We start from the raw sequence: 27,332 nt of genomic DNA, 5'->3' as shown, positions 1-27,332 counted from the left end.
ACTAGCACTCGTGCTTTCTCTTTTGTTGTTGTTGTTGTTCTTAGCTCTATTATATTGAAATCTTTCAAAAACTTTCTTATGTACCCCAGTTGCTATTGCATGTACATATTTGTGTGTTATTACACGTATATGTACATACATACCAACTATTTCGCTTGTTTTATTTTCCACCCATCGATCATCCATAGCAACACTATCACCGACATCCAAGAAGGCGGATCCCCCCTTGAATGGCCCTTCTAAGGTTTCTCTCCTCCACGTTGCCTGTGGTGCTTTTTTCCTATTGCTATGTTTTTCCTTACCTTCACCGGGGTATGTCTGGGAGTGTCGTTTTGGATTTCTTGATCTGGATTTGTTCATGATTTATTGTGATGTTTCTTCTTGACTTGTTTAAAGAAGACTTGTCCAGCCCATGGGGACATTAGTGACTGTGGGCTTTACAAATACATTTGATTTGATTTGATTTAAACCACGGGATAACACAGGCTTAGAACATGGTCTAAATGGACATTTTTATTTTAAATGAACCATTCTATATTGTCAGTAATTTACCAGTGAGTTTAAATAATGAACGTTGCATCATGCACAGTTGTACAGCCCTGGCCTATTCCTATTTTAATAACAATTAAAAAGTTATATTATATTATATTGTGCTTCTATCTTCATTTAGTTTATATTCCATTTTATTTCATTCCACCTTTTAATTTTTTATTCTACCATAATTGTCTGTCCGTCAATGTCGCACCAAAAACGATCAAATCAAATTCCTTGTATGTGAAAACTACTTTCAGATTCAGATTCTAATGAAAGAAAATGCACGACAGATTCTTGGATACGGACGACTTCCCGTTCAAAGAGACCAGGGGTCAGGTCTTGTTTTATCAATGCAACAATCAAGATTGCCACAAACACATCATTTAACCCTTTCATTATCACACTACAGAATGTTATAACCCTTTCACTGCTTTGATTGATTGATTGATTGAAAATCGGCTCAATACAAACAACTGCTAAGAGGATGCAGACCAGAAAAAGACTTTCGTCTTGTTTACATAAGGGTCCTCTATTTTCAATTCATCAAGACATTTATGACATACAAGACATACAAATATACAGTACAGTGTAAGAAAAAAATATATAAAAAAATATACATCCGACAATACAGATGGTTAACCCTTTCACAACCACACTACAGAAGGTTAACCCTTTCACTACCACACTACCAAATGGTTAACCCTTCCACTGCTGGTAGTGAAAGGTTAACCTTGTGTAGTGAAAGGGTTAACCTTCTGTAGTGTGGTAGTGAAAGGGTTAATCATGATTGTTTCCATTTCCTGCTTTCCAGGAGTTCATCCTGTCTGAAGACTACAACAAGATGACCCCAGCGCACACCTACCAGGGTGAGAAAGGGTGTGTGTGTGCATGTGTGTGTCTGCACGTGTGCGTGTGCATCTTTGTCTACTGATTTAGTCAATGGCTGGAATGGAGTGTATGGACAGTATGGTTGCATGTCGAAATGTCCTTGAGCAAGACACTTGACCCCTAATTGCTCCTGATGAGTAGGTCGGCACCTTGTACGGTCGCCTCCCACCGTCGGTGTGTGAATGTGTGAGTGAATGGGTAAAATGTGAGGAACAAAAATTGTAAAGCGCTTTTGGATAAAAGCTGCTCTATAAATGCACCATTCACCATTTATTTACCAAAGAATGTTTGCGTCCGAGTGTCTCTGACTGTGTGTCTTTGTGTGTGTGTTCCCGCAGCCCACCAGGGAAAGGTGACCATGGTGCTGTTTGTGCTGGAGATGGAGTGGGTCCTGAGCACGGGCCAGGACAAGAGTTTCACCTGGCACTGCTCGGAGAGCGGGCAGCAGCTGGGGCTCTACCGCACCGCGGCCTGGGTCTCTGGCCTGCAGTATCCTTCCTCCCGGGCCCGACCCGAGGGCCTCACGGTTCCTCCTCACGGGTGGCTTAACCCTTTCACTACCACACTACAGAAGGTTAACCCTTTCACTACCACACTACAGAAGGTTAACCTTTCACTACCACACTACAGACTGTTACCCTTTCACTACCACACTACAGACTGTTAACCTTTCACTAACACACTACATACTGTTAAAGGAAAACTCCAACATTTTGGGAAATTAGCTTATTTAACATCTTCCCTGGAGTTAGACAAGAAGATACATACCTTTTTTGTCTCTCTGCATGCATTAGGCTTAGGGAACGCCCGCACCGTTAGCGTAGCTTAGCTTCATCACTGGAAGTGGGTCAGACCTTTACCCTGAAGTTCCCTACAGTCACGAAATACACTCCAAATACAACTCCAAAACGTTCCTGTAAACATGTTGTGACCTGTGTATTTACCACATGGAGAAATTAAAAATTATTGAATTCGACATTTACGTTTTCTAAGCAAATATACTCTGCCGAACCACTCCTCTCTGGGCTCAGTGATTTCACGTCACCAGTGCTACTTTCTAACGTGAGGCCAGTGTTTGTTTACATTTTCATTTCATTCAAAGGATCCGAACCGATTGAAGTTTATGGATACCATGACTGTGGTATGTTTTAATTTATGTTTTTAGATGGAAGGCTGTATTCCATCTGTCTAACGTTAGCGAATATTGTGAGATTGATGAATAGGACAGTCACAACCTAGTTAGCCCCTTTCATGACTGCGATGCACGGCTACAGGGGTTGGGCGAGTGAATCCACACTCGTGGTATTATTATAACTCATTTATTGTGTAACGCTAGCCCCTTAAAACTTACCACAGTCATGGTATCCATAAACTTCAATCGGTTCAGGGGCGGCTACGTGGCGTAGTGGGCAAGGCGCTCGCCACTAAATCTGGAGACGCTGGGCTCGCCTGTTCGAGCCCCGCTCCACATTTGCTTTCAGTTTAGCTGGTCGTCCGTACTAATACACATTGGCCGTATTAGGGGGTGGGAAACTGATGGGTGGGGATCGGGCGTTGTGGACAGCGACTCCTACAGGTCGGTTGGTGCGCCTGCGCAGTAGAATCAGAAAGTGTCGGGGGCAGCGTGAGCCTCCCATCCTCGCCACTGAGAGATCGAGCTGCGCAGGTGAAAAGATGCGACTGCTGTTACCTCAAGTACCGGAGGGGACTTGTGCTATGTATGACTTAGTCCACATTGCAGCCGGCTTGTGGGAGGCAAGAAACAGCGTTCGTGACAGGGGAGGGTTGAGTTGGATGATACGAAATTGGGATGAGAGAAAATATAGAAAATGGGAGAAAAAGTGGATAAAAAAAAAAAACTTCAATCGGTTCAGATCCTTTGAATGAAATGAAAATGTAAACAAACACTGGCCTCACGTTAGAAAGTAGCACTGGTGACGTGAAATCACTGAGCCCAGAGAGGAGTGGTTCGGCAAAAAAAAAAATCCGAGTATATTTGCTTAGAAAACGTAAATGTCGAATTCAATTATTTTTTATTTCTCCACGTGGTAAATACACAGATCACAACATGTTTACAGGAACGTTTTGGAGTGTATTTTGTGAATGAATGAATGAATGAATGAATGAATGAATGAATGAATGAATGAAAACTTTATTTAACAGATTGCAGAATGGGTACAATACAGTACGGCTCAATACATACAATTGTTAAGGGGATGCAGACCTGAGAAAGACGTTTGTCTTGTTTCCATCAGGGTCCCCCATTTTCAATTCATATAGACATTTATGACATACACAACATACATGACATTTATGGCATATAGGTATTTAGTACTGATACATTTGTGACATAAACGGTATTCCAATATACAGTACTGTTACCCCTAGATCCTGACAGAGTATATACATATGATGGGGAGGGGACTGTACATTAGGAGGGGGTGGGTGGGTGGGAGAGAAATATACATACGGCGGGGAGGGAATATATACATGCGGTGGGGAGGAGACTGTCTATTAGGAGGTGGTGGGGGTTTTGGGCATTTACGGTGGCCAGTTTCGAATTGCAGCCTCCCGTAGGTGCTCTTTAAGAGCGGTTTTGAATGTGGGCAGGGATTCACATTCCTTTACAGCTTTGGGTAGGGCGTTCCACATTGTTGTGGCATAATTGCGAAACGTGTTTAGTCCCTTGTTTGAGCCGAATCTGGGTTTAACATGATTTGTTGAGCTTCCTCTGGTGTAGTGGTTGTGGTATTCACTGACCTTCCAGTGATGAAGCTACGCTAACGGTGCAGGCGTTCCCTAAGCCTAATGCATGCAGAGAGACAAAAAAGGTATGTATCTTGTCTAACTCCAGAGAAGATGTTAAATAAGCTAATTTCCCAAAATGTTGGAGTTTCTGTATTGTCACAGTGAAAGGGTTAACCGTCTGTAGTGTGGTAGTGAAACCTTCTGTAGTGTGGTTGTGAAAGGGTTAACCCTTTGCCGTGTGGCAGTGCAAGTGTTAACCTTCTGTATTGCAGTGAAAGGGTTAACACCATGGCAATGTGGTAGTGAAAGGGTTAATCATAGCGTCACCGTAGACCTTTTTACCCTTCATTTTGGCTAAATCTGTGTGATTTTAATCTGTTTTGAGATGCGTATTTACAAGCATCTGGATAATATAAGAGTAAGATGTTATATTAGATTCAAATGTATTCTCATCATACTGTACAGCACGAGTACAGTACAATGTTTGGCAAGACGTTTTTGTAAGAGTGCAAATCTAACAGGTGAGTGATGTACAGGTGATTAAACTGGGTATAAAACATATAACTTAGTACTACTGAGTAATAGTGCTAATCAGATGTACGTACACAGAGTTGTAGTATTAATATGTACAGTGATACAGGTATAAAGACACTATGGTAGTAAGTCATACTGGCCAGCAGCGTAACTACTAAGAGTAGGTAAGGGATATGTACAGATATAGATATAGTATCTACAGATATGTAAAGAGGATCATATGCACGTATGTACAGATGGATGTGGATAGATAATATATATACAGTAAGAATAAATATATATTTATATATACTGTATATACATATATAAATGTGTATATATATATATATATATATATAAGGAGATATATTTTTTATATTATATACAGCATTATTGTACAGGTTATATGCAGGTATGTACAGATATATATGGATATGTTATATACAGCATTACTGCCTGTTACATTTCAAAATGAACAATAACATCTTTGGAGCCGCAGAATCACTAACTAATCCTAACTTGTGAGGACCCATGTTTTAAACTATGCTTACTCAACTTATCTGAGCACCCGCTGTAAGTAAATGGAAAGAATATATATATTTTTTTAAGAAATGCAGCTCAAACCTTTTAGAATAGTCTCTCGCCGGACACACAGTCTCACTTAGTACCGTAGTGGAAGGAGATACCAGCGCTAGTGGTCGATGATATCCTTTTTGGTGTATCTTTTAAAGATTTATTCTTTAGCGTTTATCGCTTTTTGCTACTGGGCAGTCCAGTAGAGAGAGAGAGGAGGAACGGGAGACAGAGTGGGGGGAAGACATTTGGCAAATAATGACGGGTCCGGGAATCGAACCCGGGTCAGCCGTGCCGCGACTCAGCACGTTATGTGGTTCGCCACTGGGGCGCCCTTTGGTGTATCTTTTAATGCTTGGGCAGCACTACCATATACTCTGTATGATAGCATGTACGACAGTGCTGTATATACCCCTATTTATATTTACATTTATATTCTATATTTACAGCATATATATCTATATACTGTATATACACTATATATATATACATATTTATCTGAATATAACTGCATATAACCCCTCTACATGCTTACTTATACACCTGCAAATAACCCTTAGCTCTGTATGATAGCATGTACAAATGCTGTATATACCATATATATATTTATTCTCACCACATATATCTATCCACACCTGTCTGTAATTTACCTGCACATGGTCCTTTTACATATCTTTTGATACTATATCTATATCTGTACATATCCTACTCTTACTAGTTACGCTGCTGGCCAGTATGACTACTACCATACTGTCTTTACACCTGTATCACTGTACATATTAATACTACAATGCTGTACATGCATCTCATTAGCACTACACTCGGTAGTACTAATTTATATATTTTATACCCAGTTTAATCACCTGTACGTTGTATGTTGCACTTTACTGCTACATTTGCACTGGTTGAATGGCAAACCTCATTTTGTTGTACTGTACTTGTGCTGTATGATGACAATAAATGTGATTCTAATCTAATCAGTGGTCTGATATCATAGCCCTGATAATCCCTCTCATAGTAACCTCCTCTGCACCGGTTCAGCTCGGAGGCGACGGAACAAACTTGATGATTGGAGTCTCATGGATTGAAATTCTGGCAGATTTATATTACGAGAACAAGACCTATAGACCTCGATGGCTCCCATCGCAGGTACTTAGGACACAGAGTGAGAGCGAGATTAGCTTCCAATTTAGCTTTCGTTTTTTGGGGGGAAGGACTAACAATGGCCGTCAGTCATGCCGTTGTCAAGGAAACAGCCGGGGTTGATTTCTGTATAGGCCAGATGAAGGGCCCTGTGAGCAACACTGCAACACCACTAGCCATACCAACGAGCCTCCTATCAGATCATACCAATGAGCTTTCTATCAGATCCTACCAATGAGCCTCCTATCAGATCATACCAACGAGCCTCCTATCAGATCATACCAACGAGCCTCCTATCAGATCATACCAATGAGCTTTCTATCAGATCCTACCAATGAGCCTCCTATCAGATCATACCAATGAGCCTCCTATCAGATCATACCAATGAGCCTCCTATCAGATCATACCAATGAGCCTCCTATCAGATCATACCAACGAGCCTCCTATCCGATCATACCAATGAGCTTTCTATCAGATCCTACCAACGAGCCTCCTATCAGATCCTACCAACGAGCCTCCTATCCGATCATACCAATGAGCTTTCTATCAGATCATACCAATGAGCTTTTTTTTCTTTTTTAAACTTAAATTTTTTTATTAAACATTTATAGACAAACAACACGACATATACAATAACCTCAACAACACTATTAAACAGACATAAATAATAAAGAAAAAATGTAATACCCAAAAGACGAAAAATTAAAAATACTGACTTAAGCAAATAAAAAACATAAAACAGTTGTCATACCTTAAACCAAAATAAAATTAGAAAACATTAAGTGTGTGACATGGGTTCAGAGACCCTCTTTGAACCTCTTTCCTCCTTTACCCTTCGCCCTCTTGTGGTGTATTTGGTTCTTCCTCTGTGATGTCGTTTTCGTTCCCCTTGTAATCCTCCCACTTACCCCATCTTTCTCCAAATTTCTCTTCCTGTAACCTCAGCATGTGTGTTATCCTCTCCATATCCTGTATCTCTTCCACTATTCCTACCCATTGTGCTATTGTCGGTGGGTCTTCCTTGTACCACCGTCTCGTTATTGCTTTTCTGGCCGCTATCAACATTATCTTTATTAAATATTTGTCCCCCCCTTGTATTCCCTCGTGTGTCAGGTCTCCTAAGTAAAGCACCAGTCCTGTTTGTGGTAATCCGTATCCTAATATTCTGATCATTACCTCCCCTATCTCCTCCCAATACCCCTTCAGCTTCTGACATCCCCAGAATATGTGCGTGTGATTTGCCCCCTCCTTCCCACACATCCTCCAGCATGCTCTTTGTGTTGGTGCATATTTTCCCTTCAGCTCTGGGGTTATAAAGAATCTGATTATGTTTTTCCATCCAAACTCTTTCCATATCCTCGATCCTGTTGTTGAATGTTGCACCTCGCATATGTTCCCCCATTCCTTCCCTGTTATTTCTATCTCTAGCTCTCTCTCCCATTTCTCCCTTATGTAATCGGTCATGTGTCCCTTGCTGTTCATTATAGCCCGGTATATTGCTGATATTACTCTTCCTTGCCCCCCTTCGTATGCCCATACTATCATCTTTATTATTCCATTCTGTTCTTCGTCTTTGGCCCCCCTTATTTCTTTGTTGTAGTAGTCTCTAACCTGTAGATATCTGAAGTGGTCCCTGTTTTCTAGTCCAAATTTCTCCTTTAATTTTTGTAGTGTCTGCATTTCCCCCTTCTCTATCATTTTGCATATCGCTGTTGCCCCCCCCCCTCTCCCACCTTCTGAATCCATGGTCTAACCTCCCTGGTTTGAATCTCTTGTCATGTGCTACCCATCTCAGAACCCCTGACTGCTTCTCCAATTTGTGTGTTTTTTACTACTCTGTTCCATATATGGTCAAGGTGCATTTGGTGATTGGATCTAATAGTCCCTCTTTTTCTTTAAATAGTTCCCTATCTCCCACCAGAGCTTGTACCTTGTATCCCTCCCCTTATTTTTCAATGTCTTTCCATCTTGCCTCATATCTGTCGTTACACCAGCACGTCACTGCTCTCAGTTGTGCTGCATAGTAATAATCTTGTAGGCTGGGTACTGCCATCCCTCCCTCTTCCTTTGGTAGTTGTAGTGTTTTATATCTGACCCGTGGTCTTCTCCCCGCCCATATGAACCTCGATATCAGTCTGTCCCACTCCCTGAATTGATTCTGTGGTATTTGTATCGGTAGTGACTGGAATAGGTACAGTAACCTTGATAGTATGTTCATTTTAATGACCTCTATTCTTGAATTGAAGTCCAAGGGCATTACTGTCCATCTCTCTAAGTCTCTCTTGATGTTCTGATTTATCTGTGTATAGTTCGCCTCAAACAGTTTCTCCACCCCTCTCGTGATGTTCACCCCTAAGTATTTAATCTTGTCCATGTCCCATCTTATCTAGGGATGCACGATAATTATCGGGCCGATAATTATCGGGCCGATATCAGCAATTATGACGTCATCCCGATAAACTCGATAACGTTATTGATAGCTCCGATAACATATAATAAATTTTTTGGTTAAAAGAAATCCGGTGTGGGTGGATTTGGATGAAGGGCGCTTGTTTTTATTATAGCCTCCTCCCGTTTTGCCAGTACTGTGGTAAAACTGATAGCGTGTGGTTTAGGAACAGGGAGTTTTTCACAAATCGAGCGCTCCCTTTCTTGGCTGTGACGTAGTCACGTTACATTCGGAGACAGACAGTCGATCTGCCAATTACGTCCCACGGCTTGCACCCACCTCTTCTTCTTACCACCAATCAGAAGCTCTCGTTCGTTTATTTACCTCCGGATTGTCAGCCATTACTCTACTCGGAGCTAACGTTATCTCCCCGCCAGCCACATTGACAAGTACCAGCGCTTATACATTACTGGCAAATGTCTTGTTGCACTTGTGGCAACGAGCATTGTCAGCATCGACTTTAGTAAAATAGACCCAGACTTTTGAACATTTCGTTCTGTCAGCCATTATGAGAGCGAGCTGTCTGTACTGAGTCGGCAGCGCAGCACCCGTGTGAGTGAGTGTGTGTGTGTGTGTGTGTGTGTGTGAGTGAGTGTGTGTGTGTGGGAGGGAGCCCGCTCGCAGGCAAGAGACAGAGGCAGGAGAGATAATAGACAACGGCCAACAAGATTAGTTTGCGACGTTTAAATTCCTCAAAAAAAACCTCCATAATTTCTCGAGTACCGATAGCAGTACCGATGACGTCGGAGCTTATAAATACAAAAAAAAAAAAAAAAAAAATTGATATAAAAAATATATATATATATATATATATACAGTTAAAAAAATATTATAATACAATAAATATCGGTTATCGGTATCGGTATCGGCTTGAGGAGCATAAAGTTATCGGTATCGGTGTCAAAAAATCAATATCGTGCATCCCTAATCTTATCCCGTACTGTTCCCTAATTTCCGTCGTTGGGGTATAGTTCTATGCTAAGGTCTGTGTCTTTGTCACGTTTAGTTTGTATCCTGAGCAGTGTTGGGCAAGTTACTTAAAAAAAAGTAACTAGTTACAGTTACTAGTTACTTCTTCCAAAAAGTAACTAAATTACTTACTCAGTTACAAATTATAAAAGTAACTAGTTACTTCAGAAAGTAACTATTGCGTTACTTTCAAGATTTCTTTTTTACATAAACAACATACACAAATCTAAACTATTTTAATGTTGCTGTGGGACAAAGTGAGACTAGCCTCCAATCAAATGCCACGTAGGCTATGTAGATATTATAATTACTATGTTTATATAGTGGATCATACAAATACAAACAGAATAGATGTTTTGGAACTTTTGATATGTATTGCCCCTCAACAGGCCACAACTGGGCAACATTAAATTATGCTTGTTAAGCACTATACCAAAAATAAATAACAAATATATACTGATTGATTGAACATTTTAATTAACAGATTGCAGAATGGGTACAATACAGTACGGCTCAATACACACAATTGTTAAGGGGATGCAGACCAGAGAAAGAGTTTCGTCTTGTTTACATCAGGGTCCCCCATTTTCAATTCATGACATTTATGACGAGAGTCTTTCTCTGGTCTGCATCCCCTTAACAATTGTATGTATTGAGCTGTACTGTACTGTACCCATTCTGCAATCTGTTAATAAACTTTTCAATCAATCAATCAATGACATACACAACATACAGATATAAGAATCTAATCGAATCATCTAAACTAATCTAATCATGACATTTAAGACATGCATGCAGCATGACATACAGAGATATATATATTTCTGAGCACCTGAAGCCTGTGCTATTAAACCAGGAAGTGCAGCACTGTTGATAAGGCTGTCAGCACTGCAGTAGGGCCACTCAGACTCAGTGCCCTGCGCTGCAAAGAGTGAACACAAAACGCTCATGGACCCGCGGTCTCATGTTGACTGAGTCGCTTGTGTTGTTCGTTGGATTCGTTTTTGAGCTCAAAACGTACACTACACGGACCGCGGTCTCATGCTGACTGATCACTGATCAGTGATCGCTTGTCTTGTCGCGCTGTGTGTCAGACTCTGGATGCTTTAGACACCCGCCCACCTCCACCTCTGATTGGCTTACCATGACATTGTATTCAACCTCAGCCAATCGGCAGCATGTATGCTTGGCTCGCGCACTGTCCACTAAACAAGGAAGAACGTATTCCTCTCGGCGCAGAGATATGTCTGATGAAAGAAACGGGTTCATTCATAGTAACGCGCCGCATTTTTTTGTAGTAACGGTAACGACGTTATTAATATTGGAAGAGTAATCCGTTAGATTACTCGTTACTGAAAAAACGAACGCCGTTTGTAACGAAGTTACTTATAGCGCCGTTATTCCCATCACTGATCCTGAGTAGTGGCCATATTCCTTCAGTAGATCCATCAGTACCGGGAAGCTCTTGTCTGGTTGCCTCATGTATACTATCATCACGTCGTCCGCAAATAGGCCTAGTTTATATTCCGTTCCCTTTATCCTTACTCCCTTAATGTCCTCGGTCTGTCTGATCAGTTGTGCCAGTGGTTCTATGAAAACGGCGAAGAGCGTCGGTGAGAGACAACATCCCTGTCTGGTAGCCCTCTCTAATCTGATTCTATCCGTCAAGCTGCCATTCACCTTAACCCTCGCTGTCGGTTCTTGATATAGCGCCTTGATCATCTTCATCGCCCTCCCGTTCAGTCCGAACCTCATCAATGTTTTATATAAAAATGTCCAGCTCACACTGTCGAATGCTTTTTCTGCATCTAGGCTAATCAGTACCGCGCTACCACCTTGTTTTTGTATCTCCTCTACTATGTGTAATGTCTTTCTCACGTTGTCCTGTGTCTGTCTCCCTTTAATAAATCCAGTTTGATCTTCATCTATAATGTTTGGCATAAACGTCTCAAATCTCTTTGATATTATTGATGTATACATCTTGTAATCCACGTTGAGTATGGACACAGGTCTGAAACTACTACATAATTCTCTATCCTTCCCTTCCTTCGGTATCGTGGTGATTATGGCTTCCTTCCACGAGGGGGGCATTTTTCCCTCTTCCATCGTGTGTCTGAACGCCGCATGGGTGCTAATTCCGTTCTAAATGTCTTGTAGAATTCCGATGGGAATCCGTCGCTCCCCGGAGACTTGTTGTTTTTAGCTCTACTAATTGCCTCTTCCAGTTCTCGTTCCGTAATTATTTTATTTAATTCTTCATTCTGTTCTTTCCCTATCGATGGTAACTCTAGCTTCTCCAGATATGCTTCTATTTCCTCTTCTCCCGCTGCTTTTGGCTGTGTGTATAGTTTCTCATAGTATTCTCTAAATGTCCTCTCTATTTCAGCTGGGTCTCTCAATATTTCATTAGTCTTTATATCCCTTATTGTGTGTATCGTGTTCAACTTCTGTTGCGTCCTAATTCTCCTAGCCAACAGTCTGGTCGCTTTTGGTCCCCCTTCATAGTACGTTTGTTTCATGAACCTCGCTTTCTTTTCTATTTCTGTCAATAATTCCCTATTTATCCTGGCCTTTACTTCTTTGATTTCTCCGAGCGTTTCCTGTTCTTTTGATATCTGGTGTCTCCCTTCTAGCTTCTTCAGCTTCCCTATCAGATTGTGATATGTCTCCGTTCTGGCCTTCTTCAGCATTGCTGTCTTCATCAATTTCCCCCTTATCACCACCTTCAGTGTGTCCCATAGAATGTTTGGATCTACCGCCCCGTTGTCATTTTCTTCCTTATACCTGGCTATCTCCTCCTTGATCTGACTCACCACCCCCTTGTTATTTAATATTCCTACATTTAGTCTCCAGATCGTGTTCCTCCGTCTCCCTTCTAGATCTACTGTCGGATATATGGCACTGTGATCCGATATGTCCGCTACTCCTATTCTGCTCTCCCGTACCCTGTAACTGTCCCCCGTCGTCATCAAAAAGTAGTCTATTCTCGCATATGTCACGTGCGGGTGTGAGTAATGTGTGTATTCCCTGTCCATGGCGTGCATCCCCCTCCAAACATCTGTAATTCCCATTTCCGTCATCTGAATATTCATATATCTACTGATTGGTGCCCGTCCTTTTCTAGTACTTGTGGTGTCTAGGTCGTGATTCAGTACTACATTAAAATCTCCCGCGCATATCAATATCCCTTCTAGTTCCATCACTATCATATCAAAAATGGTCTCATATAAATCCCTCTCACTCTCTGGGGGTGCATAAACATTCACTAACGTAATCATTTGACCCTCCATTTTTCCCTTCACCAGAACAAACCTTCCCTCCTTGTCTCTTACTTCCTTGATCAATTCAAATTTGACTGTTTTTGATTAACGTGATTACTCCTCTCCTCAGGTTCCGTTTAAAGGAACTATAGAGGGCATTTTCATATCCGAACCTCATCAGTTTCTCATGATCCTGTGCTACCAAATGTGTCTCCTGCAGAAAAATCACTTCCATCTCACTTTTTTTACATTTCAACATCACTTTGCCCCTCTTTATCACATTATTCATTCCATTAACGTTTAACGACATCATTTTTATACCTTTAACCATTGTCATCTTTCTTCTTCTTTCGTCTGTCAGTCCCCCCCATGTCACATTCATTCCCCCCTCCGGTTGTAGCCTCCGCTCTCTTCACCGAATACATATAATGATTAACATAAATAAAAAACATAAACTTTACATAAAGTGCTCCCAAGGCGTTCGGGGGGTCCCTGTGTCCCCCCCTGTCCCCTGCTGGTGGGTGAGGAGTAATTGCTCTCCTAGTGAGAGGCCTCCTCCTGACGGCTTGGGGGTTTGAAACCTTTACCCCCAACCGCTCGTCATATTTGTCCAGCTTTCTTACTGTTTTTATTGCTGTCGTGCTCCTGGTCAAAAGCGCTCTGTCCTTCATTCTGATCAAAGACCCCCATTTCCTAGGTCCCTCTCAATGTGGCTCATATGTTCCAATGTCCCTCTTTCCTCCCAAACCCGTGTGTGGTGTCTTCTGTGTACCCCTTTTTATTTTATTTTCCTCCTCTCTATTTTCTATGTGATGTCCATTTATCCCCTTAATACCTTCCAACTGTGTTACTCTCAGCGTGTGTCTATGTACTTGTTTCAATATGTTCTGTGTTCCGTCTATCATACCTAATTATATTTCCATTTATTTCCTCCGTCAGCCTGTGTATTATGTGTCCATGTATACGTTATGTTCGTTCCTATATCCTGCCTCTACCTGGGAATGTGTGTTTATGTATATGTTATTTCAGTTTCTATATTTTGTCTCTTTGGATAGTTTTTCAATCTCTTGTGCGTGTACTCATCCGTTCGTCTCCTCCCGCCTCCTCTCCTCTCCTTCTCCGTCTCTGGCCTCCTCGTCCGTCTCCGCCTTCGGTCTGTCACTTCTCACCTCGGCCTTCTCCTCTCTCCTCCCTCCTCTCCCGGGCCTCGATCTCCCACTCTGGTCCATCTGCGTGCCCCCTCCAATCTCTGCTGCAGGCTCCGCGTCTGGCCCTCCTGTCTCCTTCCCTCTCCGTCCTCCGCCATCTGCATCCCCCGTCGCCTCATCTCCTCCGCCGCCTCCCGCGCCGTCGCGTATGTCACCGTCCCTTCCTTCCAGTGAATCCTTAGCGAGGTCATGGGTGATTGGAATTTCATTCCGTTTTCTTTCAGAATTCTCTTCAGTCCCGCGTAGGACCTGCGTGTTATTGCCACCGCTGTCGAGTAATCTTGATCAAACGACAGTCTTTTCCCCTCGATTTCTATCTTCTTGGTCCACGCGGTTCTGAGTATCAATTCCTTAATCTCAAATCTCAGAAAGTTAATAATCACCGCCCTCGGAGGTCTGTCCGGTTTCGGTCTCGGAGCCAACGCCCTGTGGGCCCTCTGTATCTCCATTTTTTCCAGTCCCGTCTCCTTCAGTTGTTCCTTGATAAGCTCTTCCACATATTGGATCACCGATTCCCCTTCGACTCCTTCTTTCAATCCCCATATTCTGATGTTATTTCTCCGTGACCTCCCCTCCATGTCCGATATCTTTGTCTCCATCTGTTCTTGTTTTTGAATCGCACACGTTAACACCTTGTGTATCTCTGTGTTCCATTCCTCCATTTGCGCCGTTCTAGTCTGTACCTCTGTTACGTTTCTGTCCTGTTCCGCCATCTTCTCATCCACCCTTTTGATTTCTGTATTCATTTCACCTCTGAAGTCCTCCTGTTCCTTCCTCAATTCCTCCCGTAACTTCCCAATATCATTTCTTATCGTGTCCGAGTTCAGTTTCATGGTCGCCTGCATCGTGTCCGAGTTCAATTTTATGGTCGCCAATATCCCGGCCTGCATGAGCACGGCCCATCCTGGCATTTCCTTGTCCGTCTCAGCCGAGACTCCCCCTTCCTCCGCCTGCTCCTTCTCGGTCTCGCCTCGGGGGTTCTGCTCCATCGAACTCTCCTCTTCCTGTGAGTTCTCCATTTCTCTTTCCTTCATATTTGTTTTCTCCTCCTTCCTTCTCGTTTGCATCTTGATTTTTGATCACTTTTCGGGTCCTTATTTCTCCGCTTTTCGCTCTTTTGACCAGGAGCCTCACCGCATGCGTGCTACTCTTCCGCTCTCATACCGGAAGCCTCTCCAATGAGCTTTCTATCAGATCCTACCAACGAGCCTCCTATCAGATCCTACCAACGAGCCTCCTATCAGATCCTTACACCGCCGGCAGCCTGAGCACGCTAGTCTGTTATAAATAACACTTCCTGTATGGAGTGGCTAGAAAATGAGAGGAACGGACAAACCCTGACTGTTGACGGTCACGTTAGTAGTACGTGAAATCTTCGCCTCCGTTTGGTCGTCGTCCTCGTCGAGTGGCCGCAGTTGAGCTTGTAAAAAACATACAGACGACACGTGTCGTTTGAAACCATTCAGCGAATGAAGACGATTGCAATAGTGTGGCGTCTATCTTCGCTCTAACGGCCACAACTCAAGAGTTAAACTGACGATTAGATTTTTGTTGTGGTTCTTTCTGGCAGATGGGAGGAATTAGATTAGATGGGACAATTGGATTATTGCCCTGTGCGATGATTTGTTTCTCTACCCGTTCTGTGGACCGGCCTGTGATGACTTTGTGTTTTGCGTCGGGTCCGTCTGAGTCGGGCCATCCAGGGCTTTCCCCCGGGATCTTTCAGGCAAAAGAAATTGCAATAAAGAAAGCCATTTGCTGTCATTTCCTGCAACTAACTTAAAAGCACAATTTCAATAAAATAGCAAACACAAGGGTAAGTTCCAAAGAAGTTAAGCTCCAAATAAGTTATTTATTAAGTACAGTGTATAAGGTTGCACAATAGTTTAACATTGAATACACACACACACACACACACACACACACACACACACACACACACACACACACACACACACACACACAGGACAGAGCAATCACGTATTAGACAATGATGCGTCTGTTTCTAAGCTGGCCCCAAGCTTTCACTGCAAAAAAATAAAGGAAATAAATAAATAATTATTATTAAACACATGGTGGCACTGGTGTGTTGTCATAGTGACGCGGCGCCCCCTATACCGTTGTTTAGGGAAAGCCCTGCTATCCGTTCCACATAATCTCACCACTGTGGCAGGATTTACGTAAACCGAAATTGGACACAGAATGTTGTTTTGCTCTGAGTCATTGGAGGAGAGCTATTCAGTTCCACCACACATGTCTAAATCACTTCAGGGTTTGCGCTTCGCGACGCACTTCACAACACACACATGACTGCATTTCTGCAGCGCTATTCTAGGACCGGTACTACTCACTACCAGTGTTGGGCAAGTTACTTAAAAAAAAAGTAACTAGTTACAGTTACTAGTTACTTCTTCCAAAAAGTTACTAAATTACTTACTCAGTTACAAATTATAAAAGTAACTAGTTACTCCAGAAAGTAACTATTGCGTTACTTTCAAGTAAATTCTTAACACTTTGATCGCCATGGGTTAAATTCATAATTTACCATCCCTCGCCAGCTCTATTTGTCTATGGAGAAGTTCCCCTTCTTTGCAGGGCTATAACTTTTTAAATTATATTGCTACATTGCCATTATTATGGCCCATTCAATGTCCTATATGCAGGGCCGCCTGGGAGAAATGCGAGGCCCTGTGCGAGATTTAACGCGAGCCCCCCCCCCCCCCCCCCCCCCAAAGGTAAAAAAAAAAAAGAAAAAAAAATTATATATATATATATATATTTTTTTTTTTTTTTTTTTTTATATACAGTCAACATATTCTTAAATAATAGCGCTGCCCGAGGCGGGGCATGATACAGTCAACATATAGCAAAAGAGAGAGCGAGAGAGAGCTCCCGTTCTACAGTCAATATACAGTGTACAGAGAGAGAGAGAGAGAGAGAGACACATTGGAAAGAAATTGAAATGCTATTTGGCCCTAAACAGAGAGTACACAGTGGCAGAATACCTGAGCACTGTGACTGAAGATCCTTGAGCACAGCCTAGCCATCGAGAAAGGCCGCCATAGGCAGACTGTGTGTGTTAGAAAGAGAGAGAGAGAGAGAGAGAGAGAACATGTGTGTTTGTCATGTGTGTGTGTGTTAGAGAGAGACTATAGCATGTATGAGAGATTCAAAAGGACAAAGATCAACACTTAAATCCAACAAGAAGAGCGTCTATACCAGAGAAACCAAAGCAGCAAGGAGCCAATGGCCGACATCAGCTAAATAGGCTAGCCAGGTACTGTGACACCAGGCCACGTGACACACAGCTTTGGCCAACGGCCCAACGCTACCCAAGCTACACAAACGACCATTCACACACAGCACATGTCGTATCTCCAAATGTTGTGAAGTAGCATATGTTTTGCCTGGAAAAAAACATCGTTATTAACAAAACATTCGGGAGGGGAAGGAAGGAAGAGTGGGGTAATGTCATGACATTTTACCTGCACGAGGAACGCAGGGCGAAAGGCCTGCAACACAGGTCTCCACGTTGACGAAAGGCCTCTCGCTGTCGGGACAAAGCTATGGCCAGAGCCTTGTCATGGTGCAGGCCCGACTACATCTTCTGTCAAAGATGATGTCGTAGTCAGAGTGCCAGGGCCTGCTATTCTCAAGGCTAACTGATAGCATCAAACGAACGTTCCCAGCTGACGCTAAACAGCTAACTGGCTAACAGTTAGCTCAATCAGGCACCTGGCTGCATGTAGTAGCCGCATAGCTTGCTTCTGCGTTAGCTAACAGCTAACAAGCTATGCGGCTACTGTCTACATACAGCCAGGTGCTCTCACCAGACACACACAGTTAGCTACTAGTAGTACTATATATTAGCTAGTCGACCAGTTTGGCTCCAGAGAGAGAGAAAGATAGATAGGTCAGGACAGGTCCACGGCGGGTATATAATCATAGGTTGACTCACATAACGCAGTATCAATGAATGCGGCGCGGCCGGCGCCAATGGTAAAGTTGGAAGGAGACTTGGCCCACGGTGTAATTCTTCTTCTTCTTCTTCTTCGAGTACTTTCCGGCAGACTGGACACCTTTCGTCATATTGCTGCCTAACAGATTTATCTGCTCACAAGTTCTCTTCTCCTTCTTTTGAAAAGACATCCACTCGCCTCGCTCCTCTGAATAGCGCTGAATTATCTACCTCGTGTGTCTTCTTCTTCTATTTGGTATTACGGCGGTCGGCGGACGGGCCGGAAACACTATCCTAAAATCTGTAGAGCAGCAAATCCGCAGAAACCGGAAAACTGCAGTCTGCAGAGCCAGGAAGTCAGACACATTCTACAAACGTGTCTAATGTGAAATATATAAGCATATAAGCAAAACTAGATTTTAGGTCTGTGATGAAAAAGGGCCTCGCGGGAAGGGGGGCCTCGCAAAAAAATAAAAAAAAAATAAAAAAAATAATAAAAAAAATAAAAATTTTTTTTATTTTTTTTATTTTTTGTTTATTTTTATTTTGCGAGGCCCCCCTTCCCGCGAGGCCCTGTGCGACCGCACATGATTTCGATGACAGATTTTTGAAATATTGACATCAAAGACGAGTTAAGGCGTCCTTGGCGGAATGAGCATGGCGGGGAATGACGAGTTTCGGCGGTTAAAGTGTTAACATAAACAACGTACACAAATCTAAACTATTTTAATGTTGTATTTTAAAGTGAGACAAGCCTCCAATCAAATGCCATGTATGTAGATATTATAATTATATGTTTTATATAGTGGATCATACAAATACAAACACAATAGATGTTTTGGAACTTTTGATATGTATTGCCCCTCAACAGGCCACAACTGGGCACCATTAAATTATGCTTGTTAAGCACTATACCAAAAATAAATAACAAATATATACTGATTGAATGATTGATTGAACATTTTAATGAACAGATGGGCAGAATGGGTACAGTACAGTACAGCTCAATACACACAATTGTTAAGTGGATGCAGACCAGAGAAAGACTTTCATCTTGTTTACATCAGGGTCCCCCATTTTCAATTCATAATGACATTTATGACATACACAACATACAGATATAAAAATCTAATCTAATCATCTAAACTAATCTAATCATGACATTTAAGACATACATGACATACAGATACAGTATACACTTTGTAGTGCAAATAAAACTAAAAAACAGATGTGTTGTGTGTGTGTCTCTCACTCTCTTTCTGTATCTGTCTAGTTCTCTCTCTCTCTCTGAGCACCTGAAGACTGTGCTATTAAACCAGGAAGTGCAGCACTGTTGATAAGGCTGTCAGTAGTAGAGCCTCCACCACTACTGTAGTGCCCTGCGCTGCAACACAACAAACACAAGACTAAGAGCGAACAAAAAACTCTCATGGACCCGTCTCTCGTTGACTGACTCGCTTGTGTTGTTCGTTGGATTAGTTTTGGATTATTTGGGCTAGCCAAACAAACTATCAAAACGTACACGGACCCGCGGTCTCTCGTTGACTGACTCGCTTGTGTTTTTCGTTGTGTGTCCGACTATGCATGCTTTCGAACACCCGCCCAACTCTACCTCTGATTGGCTTACCATGACATTTTACTCAACCCTCAGCCAATCGTCAGCATGTATGCGCTTGTCTCGCGCACTGCCCACTAACCAAGGAAGAACAGTATTGCCTCTTGGCTCAGATCTAGTTGGTCTGATGAAAAAAAAAAAGTGCTTCAATCATAGTAACGCGCCGCATTTTTTGGCAGTAACTGTAACAGCGTTATTAAGATTGGAAGAGTAATCCGTTAGATTGCTCGTTACTGAAAAAAGTTACGCCGTTATTTATAACGCCGTTATTCCCGTCACTGCTCCAGAGCTCTCTACGGCGGAGCGGCTGCGTACGCCTTTCAGTGTGGGTGACGCCAGTGAGCCGTGGTCACGGCACCGAGCACCGGTCATCCGCCACTGTTGTTTTCTTCTGGTGTCGCTGAACTCACCATTGCGTTCTTTCTTTTGAACCCTTTCACTACCACACTACCAAAGGGTTAACCCTTTCACTACCACACTACAGACGGTTAACCTTTCACTACCACACTACACACGGTTAACCTTTCACTACCACACTACACACGGTTAACCTTTCACTACTACACTACAGACGGTTAACCCTTTCACTACCACACTACAGAAGGTTAACCTTTCACTACCACACTACAGACGGTTAACCTTTCACTACCACACTACAGAAGGTTAACCTTTCACTACCACACTACAGACGGTTAACCTTTCACTACCACACTACAGAAGGTTAACCTTTCACTACCACACTACAGAAGGTTAACCTTTCACTACCACACTACACACGGTTAACCTTTCACTACCACACTACACACGGTTAACCTTTCACTACTACACTACAGACGGTTAACCCTTTCACTACCACACTACAGAAGGTTAACCTTTCACTACCACACTACAGACGGTTAACCTTTCACTACCACACTACAGAAGGTTAACCTTTCACTACCACACTACAGACGGTTAACCTTTCACTACCACACTACAGACGGTTAACCTTTCACTACCACACTACAGACGGTTAACCTTTCACTACCACACTACAGACGGTTAACCTTTCACTACCACACTACAGACGGTTAACCTTTCACTACCACACTACAGAAGGTTAACCGTCTGTAGTGTTGTAGTGAAAGGGTTAACCTTATGCATTGTTGCAGTGAAAGGGTTAACCCTTTGGTAGTGTGGTAGTGAAAGGGTTAACACTTTGGGTACCATGGGTTAAATTCATGATATACCATAGATTGCCAGCTCTATTTGTCTATGGAGAAGTACCCCTTCTTTGCATGGCTATAACTTTTTAAATTCTATTGCTACATTGCCATTATTAGGGCCCATTCAAAGTCCTATATGTATTGTTCATTGTGTAGCAACGTTAAACTTTTTCATTCACATATTCATAGTAAAGTATGGTCTAATGTATAAGTATGTTTTCATCTCTTTCTGCAGCTTTCTCCAGAACGTGATCTATAGCCCCAAATGCATTATATTGATGATGAAATACAGTTTGATGGCAATCGGGGCGATATAAAAAATTTCAATTGGACGTACTTCTAGAATGATCTACGTATGATCTGATGATGACCGGATGGGCGGGGGATCGTTTATAATTCCGTGGGCAGCGTTATATCATTCATCTAGTGTGGGTCATATGTTCATCATAACAGTTTATATGGAACACGTTCAAAAATAACGCTGAATCTTACCGGATCTTCCTCGCGCCGTTGGACGATCAGCGTGGTGTAGACCGTTTTCGATTATGGGATGTTTATCCTGATGAACCATTTCCAGCTTGTATAATACTATATACGTCCAAATCATGTTGTTTATCGAGTTATTGGCAATGGATCGCTATATATTGTGACGAGCCAGAGTGCCGGGAGCCAAACCGAGTGCCCGGAAGTAATATGGCCGACCAGCACAACCTCCACAGCACTTCCTGTTTGGCGATTGCGCCGATCGGCCACCAGATGGCGCTCCTGAACCGCCAGAGAGCTCAGTGGGTCCTCCTGGTGGATCTCAGGCCAGCGGAGGGGAAATATGAATCCGATCACAGATTTTTGAAATATTGATATTAAAGACGCTGTAAAGCGTCCTTCGGCAACTTGAGCATGGCCGGGAATGACGCTGTAAAGCGTTTTCCGGCACCCAAAGTGTTTAAGAATGGATCAAACTGTTGATTTTCTGGGTCTTTTGGTGTTGCTGAGCTCACCAGTGCGTTCTTTCTTTAAAACATTTGATCAAACGGTTGATTTGGCCACACCTAATGTTGTTGCTATCTCTCTGATGGGTTTGTTTTGGTTTTTCAGCCTAATGATGGTAGCCTTGCTTCACTGATAGTGACTGCTCTTTGGACCTCATATTGAGAGATTCCAAATGCAAATACCGCACTTGAAATTACCTTTTTATCTGCTCCTTGTCAATTAAATATGAAAATGAAATAATGAGGGAATAACACACACTCCTGTCCTGGCCATGGAACAGCTGAGCAGCCAATTGTCCAATTACCTTTGATCCCTTAAAAAAAGCACATAATAGAAACTGTTGTAATCCCTATACCGTTCACCTGATTTGGATGTCAATACCCTCCAATTAAATCTGAAAGTCTGCACTTAAAGGAACATGCCAAGATCTCTTCTCCAGAGAGAGACAAGAAGATGGATACCAGTTTTCTCTCTGTGCGTTCAGTAGAAAGCTATCTGGCTGCACGTTAGCCTAGCTTAGCACAATGAATGGAAGCGGACAGTGCCGGTTAGCCTAGGCATTGTCCAACTAATACCTCTCCCGAAGGCTAACTGGCACTGTCCACTTCCATTCATTGTGCTAAGCTAGGCTAACGTGCAGCCAGATAGCTTTCTACTGAACGCACAGAGAGGAAACTGGTTACCTATCTATCTTCCTGTCTCTCTCTGGAGAAGACGGTAAGCTAATTTCCCAAAATGTTGGCGTGTTCCTTTAAAAAGGCACATAATAGAAACTGTTGTAATTCCTACACCGTTCACCTGATTTGGATGTAGATGCCCTCAAATTAAATCTGAAAGTCTGCACTTTATAAAAATTATGAAGATTGTGTTGATGTCCAAATATTCATGGCCCTGATTTGTATATTATAATGTAAAGGGAAGAATGTAACACTTGTTGAATTGTGGTTGGAAAGCAGCGCTGCTTCCTGCTGCAGTCGAGACGTGTCTTGGAGAACAGACGACACCCGGCGGACCCACAACAGCAGGACTCGCTCCCTTTACTACACACTTGTGTACTATTTTACGATATGCACTCGGAGAGCGCTTACATTCCTGGACCTTAACCCTTCACCTCTCAGGTTTGATGTGGAGACCAGACATGCGTTTGTGGGGGACCAGTCGGGTCAGGTGACCATCCTGAAGCTAGAGCAGGACATCTGTAGCCTGGTCACCACCTTCAAAGGACACACCGGTGCGCACGCAAACACGCACGCAAACACTCGTCAACTGAAACAATAATTTGTTGGACAGAATCAATATTTGTTGTGATCTTGACAAATTGAGACATTTGTGAGCGTGGCTCAGAGAGATGGAGAGAGAGAGATGTGACAACTCTATTGTGTAGGCAATGTGACAGCTCTGTGTGTGTGTTTGTGTAGGTAGGTAATGTGACATCTATATGTGTGTGTACTGTATGTAGGGGACAGTCCTGATATTGGGCCGTTTGTCCCGCGTCCCGCAACAACAAAGCAATGTCCTGCAATTCAAAGATAAAAAAAAAAAAAAAAAAAATTATCGTTCAAAGATTATTATTTACATTTTTTTTTAAATGTTGTTAATTTAATGCCTCGTTCCAATACCCTCTTATATTTAAAATAAAAAAATCGGGCGACGTCACAAACCAATGCATTGCGCAGCCGAGCAATAGTATCCATCTGCAGGACCACAGCACCGACACATTTAGGACCGCGACACTTTGCGGACCCACACTCTCCAGACCCTCGCTCCCATTGGCTGATTTGGGTCACGTGACCGTCCCACCCAATGGCTGAGTGGAGAGTGTGGGTCCGCAAAGTGTCACGGTCCTGAGAGTATCGGTGCTGTGGTCCTGCAGCAGGATGCATCTCCAGCCGAGGCTGCTGAGCAGCTCACTCGAGTCGCGCTGCCTGTCACCTGTCCGAGCCGGTGTTCTGCGAAATTCTACTACTCTGCTGAGAACTGCTGCCGTAGCGCGAATCGCCTATGTTTGGACAGCTGGGTGACGTCACCCTATAGTTCACTCCGAATTCCAACAGGTGTACCGACATTTTATCATCTACAAATACATTCGGCTGCAAAGCCAATTACATGCAAATATTTACATGCATATACAGTTCAAAAGGTGCAATGAAAAACATAATGTTTAAGATATTGTTTAAGATATATCAACAACAAGACTCAACAAGACGTTCGTCAGCAAGGTGGCAGGATATTGTAGTGTGAACGATTGTGGGTCATGCGAATGCGTGCGCCATGCGTGCCAGCAGGTATAGTAGAATTTCGCAGAACACCTTTTCAGATGATCCCCAAAAGGTAGAATGCAGGATCTGCCACTGACAGGAGCTTCACCATCACACATGTAGGAGAGGGGGACGTCACATATAGTTGTTCAGCAAGTCTGGCCCGACTATTATTGAGAACTGAATCAATCAGAGGGTCGGTTTGTTATAATAACAGAATCAGGGGCGTAATTTGCGGGGGGGTCCCCGGAAAATGTCCCCCGCATGATTTCAGAATGCAGTATTTGTCCCCCCCATGTTTTTACCCCCAAACCGCTGCAACTGCGCGGCCTGGCGGCCAGCACTGTGACTCGCTAGTCGCTACTACACAGTGCCGGCACTGCAGATTTACCCTACTCTTGGAATTCATTGCCACATCCTCAAAGTCATACATAGGGGCGCTGTCTCGATAATGCAGTGTTATTAAAGCAGCGTGTAGCCGACGCATGAACCAGTTGGAAGCGTCAACGCGGAACTGGAAATCTGTTGGTAAAGAAATAGCGGCCTGGAATCATTTTTGGGACGCTCTCAATTCACAGTAAAGGAATATATCTGCGGTTTCTAACGCAGGAGTCCTGGACCCCCGACAGGTAAGGTAAGCGATTTTAGATGTATCACTTTAAGTGTGCGGCTGTTGTCCGAATACTAGTGAATATTGAAAAATAAAGGCATGACATTTAGAGACGTCCCCGTACAGCAACAGGTGGGGTAGGCTGGGCAGAGATGTATGCATCAAAACGATTACATTGTTTGTCTCGCATACATTCGATTTATAATGCGAGCACCTGTATTACAATCAAATGACTGATCTGTTATGCAGTTATGGACCCGAGTCTCGAGAGGCACTTTATAATCGAAAAAAGACAGTGCAAACATGTATATGTCGCTTACAGTTTATTATGCCTATGCAGCTCGTTTATTTTGACAGAGTTAAAAAAATTTCACTAGTATCATTATATTAAATTAGCGGACGTGCAGCTGGACAAGCCCTGGCTCCACGATGACCACTTCTTACAAGAGGCACCACCGCCTGGGAAAATGCGTATTGCACACCTGGTATTAGAAGAAAAAAAAATTGTAAGGGGGGGGGGGGGGGCGCCCCCCCCTACCCCCCCCCCCCCCCCTGCAACGTCGCTGACCACGCCCCCTAATATGTTCCCCCCACCGCTAGGAACAAAGTTCCGCGCCTGAACAGAATACACAGGGAGTATCGCCGGGACACTGTCCAGAGGGAAGGGGGCAATAGAATCCGGAGGCTAATATCCCCAAAACCGGAGGTGAGTTTAATAAGATTAATAACAAAATGAGCTATAAATAGCCTACCGTCTGCGTCGAATATGATATATAGGCATTTAAATAATAAATACATTTATTTAATTTTTTTTTGCCCCCCCCCCCCCCCCCCCCCACGTGTCCCGCATTGTCCCGCAAAAGCAGTGCTGCTGTCCTGCGACTGAACCATTTTTACCTGGTCACCCTAACTGTATGTGTAGGCAATGTGACTGCTATATGTGTGTGTAGGCAATGTGACAGCTCTGTGTGTGTTTGTGTAGGTAGGTAATGTGACATCTATATGTGTGTGTACTGTATGTGTAGGCAATGTGACATCTATGTGTGTGTAGGTAATGTGACAGTTCTATGTGTGTGTGTGTAGGTAATGTGACATCTCTGTGTGTGTGTAGGCAATGTGACAGCTCTGTGTGTGTGTGTAGGTAATGTGACATCTATATGTGTGTGTATGCGTAGGCAATGTGACGGCTATATGTGTGTGTGTGTGTGTGTAGGTAGGTAATGTGACATCTATATGTGTGTGTGTAGGCAATGTGACATCTCTGTGTGTGTGTAGGTAATGTGACATCTCTGTGTGTGTAGGCAATGTGATGGCTATATGTGTGTGTGTGTAGGTAATGTGACATCTCTGTGTGTGTGTAGGTAATGTGACATCTATATGTGTGTGTGTGTAGGCAATGTGATGGCTATATGTGTGTGTGTAGGTAATGTGACATCTGTGTGTGTAGGTAATGTGACATCTCTGTGTGTGTCTGTGTAGGCAATGTGACAGCTATATGTGTGTGTGTGTAGGCAATGTGACAGCTATATGTGTGTGTGTGTGTGTGTGTGTGTGTAGGCAATGTGACAGCTATATGTGTGTGTGTGTGTGTGTGTGTGTAGGCAATGTGACAGCTATATGTGTGCGTGTGTGTGTGTAGGTAATGTGACAGCTCTGTGTGTGCGTGTGTGTGTAGGCAATGTGACAGCTCTATATGTGTGTGTGTGTGTGTGTGTGTAGGTAATGTGACAGCTCTGTGTGTGTGTGTAGGTCATGTGACCGCTGTGTGTGTGTGTAGGTAATGTGACAGCTCTATGTGTGTGTTTGTGTAGGTAATGTGACAGCTCTGTGTGTGTGTGTAGGTAATGTGACAGCTATATGTGTGTGTGTGTAGGTCATGTGACAGCTCTATGTGTGTGTGTGTAGGTAATGTGACAGCTCTATGTGTGTGTGTGTGTGTGTAGGTAATGTGACAGCTCTGTGTGTGTGTGTGTGTGTGTGTGTAAGTCATGTGACCGCTCTGTGTGTGTGTGTGTAGGAAATGTGACAGCTCTGTGTGTGTGTGTGTGTAGGTAATGTGATGGCTCTATGTGTGTGTATGTGTAGGTCATGTGACAGCTCTATGTGTGTGTGTGTGTGTATGTAGGTAATGTGACAGCTCTATGTGTGTGTGTGTGTATGTAGGTCATGTGACAGCTCTATGTGTGTTTGTGTGTGTGTGTGTGTAGGTCATGTGACAGCTCTATGTGTGTGTGTGTGTGTGTGTAGGTAATGTGACAGCTCTATGTGTGTGTGTGTGTGTGTGTAGGTAATGTGACAGCTCTATGTGTGTGTGTGTGTGTAGGTAATGTGACAGCTCTATGTGTGTGTGTGTGTTTGTAGGTAATGTGACCGATCCATGTGTGTGTGTGTAGGTAATGTGACAGCTCTGT

At 43.1% G+C, this 27,332-nt stretch overlaps 1 protein-coding gene across 2 annotated transcripts in view; it reads left to right on the top strand.

Annotated features, from left to right (window-relative positions):
* Positions 1-27,332, top strand: part of wdfy2 (WD repeat and FYVE domain containing 2) — a 135,871-nt gene that overhangs the window by 32,425 nt on the left and 76,114 nt on the right. For both annotated transcript variants that reach the window (XM_084310045.1, XM_084310044.1), the window contains exons 4-6: positions 1,346-1,400; positions 1,761-1,911; positions 23,172-23,284. In XM_084310045.1, coding sequence (XP_084166171.1) covers positions 1,346-1,400; positions 1,761-1,911; positions 23,172-23,284 — 319 coding nt within the window. The remainder of the gene's footprint in view (positions 1-1,345; positions 1,401-1,760; positions 1,912-23,171; positions 23,285-27,332) is intronic.

This window comes from Notolepis coatsorum (assembly GCF_963971535.1).
Source record: "Notolepis coatsorum genome assembly, chromosome: 3".
NCBI classification, from domain to species: domain Eukaryota; kingdom Metazoa; phylum Chordata; class Actinopteri; order Aulopiformes; family Paralepididae; genus Notolepis; species Notolepis coatsorum.
Note: the sequence above shows the minus strand (reverse complement) of the source record. Positions and strands in the feature narration are given on the sequence as shown.